The 1,457-nt window shown below is 57.9% G+C and overlaps 1 protein-coding gene across 1 annotated transcript; it reads right to left on the bottom strand.

Annotated features, from left to right (window-relative positions):
- Positions 1-596: 596 nt before the first annotated feature.
- Positions 597-1,229, bottom strand: PPTG_05450 (hypothetical protein; the record flags this gene model as incomplete). The annotated part of the gene is made up of 1 exon (XM_008898998.1): positions 597-1,229. One exon carries the CDS (start codon positions 1,227-1,229, stop codon positions 597-599), a length of 633 nt encoding a protein of 210 aa, XP_008897246.1.
- Positions 1,230-1,457: the final 228 nt, after the last annotated feature.

Raw genomic sequence — 1,457 nt, 5'->3', positions numbered from 1 at the left:
GGCTCCGACTCCGTCCCCGTGATAATTGGCGTTGCTGCCCGCGTGTGCTAGTATCTCTGCGATACCGGTCGCGTCCACTGTGGCCGCGCGTACTGGAACGACCAGAATTGGAACTGCGTCCGCTGGAAAGAGGGGCGCCCTCCCTTGTGGTTGGCACCTCTGTGGTGTCGATCGTCACGTTTGGTCTGGAGGCAGGCGGCGTATCTGAGCGTGCCATTGCCGCTTTTTGGTGCTTACGCTGTTCGCGCACAAGTTGTTGAGTGGTTGCCACCATCTGCTGAGTGGCCTGAGCAAGCGACATCAGCGTGGCCACGACGGCATCCGAGATCCCTGGCGCTGATGTCACCGGAGACGCAAGCAAGGCAGATGGCGCTCTCGGAATAGTATCTGTTGATGACGGCCCTGGACACGTTGTCGTGTGAGACGCACTTGGTTCACCTGATGATACTTCTTGTTGTTGCGTAGAACCACGAGTTTCCGACGTAATCCAATTCTCTTCATTGGGTAGGCATAGTCTGAGAGGCGTATCGAGAGACACGATTGTGGGTAGATCGTGGGGTAAGGGCCGCCCGCGCGACATACCAACTGCCAGGATGTCAAATGGGCGATTCCGAATCACTGTCAGCATCCGCATCCACTCCTGAAGTGGAACTTGTCGGTCCGACGTACGTCCGCGCATACTCCAAAGGCGTAATCGAGATAACACGACCAAATTCGGTGACCAACGGGATGGCCACTGTACCGAAGTCCACCCTGGTGTCAGATCCTCTGGGTACGAAAGCGTCGCATAGTAGGCGCTGCAGGTTCGAGTCATTCGCCGAAGGCCTGATGAACTCCGCCCACCGAGAGCGGAACCGCGCGGTGCGGCGATTGGGGTGACTGCTGCTGCGTGCCCCGTGGCACCAACCAACGGCGTACTCGTGACGCGATATCAGCGAATCCCGGGCATCCTGGGCTGGGAGGAGCACGTGGATGCGAGTATTGGACTCAGGTTGCCGAACGGCCACCACACACATGTAGTTCGAAGTTGGTCGGAGTGCGACGCCCGACGGCGTCACAAAGGATAGCCGATTGCACGTTCGGTATGCAACGACTTGGCCGACCAGATAGACAGCCTGGGTGGCTTCGATAAAGCGGTTGGGATCTGAACCGTCACCGTCAGCTACGAAGCAAGTGCGAAACCGCACAAACCGAAATAGCACGAGAAACGGGCGATCCCGCAGTTCCATGGAGAGGTCCTCGGATGTGCGAGTACGTCTACTAAACGGGATCACGACGTTGACAAAACCTGCGTCCGTGTCATCTGTAGATGGCACTGTTGACTCATTCGGGTCATATCTTCGATGAATTAAGTCGCACACCCAACCGGGGCGGCGGCTTGAATCGTCAATCACAAAGGGGCTTGGATGTCCTGGCTGGATGTGGCGAGCCTCGCGTAGCCGGGCGTAGATGGGTCC

The sequence above is a fragment of the Phytophthora parasitica genome, assembly GCF_000247585.1.
Source record: "Phytophthora parasitica INRA-310 unplaced genomic scaffold supercont2.7, whole genome shotgun sequence".
NCBI classification, from domain to species: Eukaryota; Oomycota; class Peronosporomycetes; order Peronosporales; family Peronosporaceae; genus Phytophthora; species Phytophthora nicotianae.
This window is presented reverse-complemented; position numbering and strand designations above follow the sequence as displayed.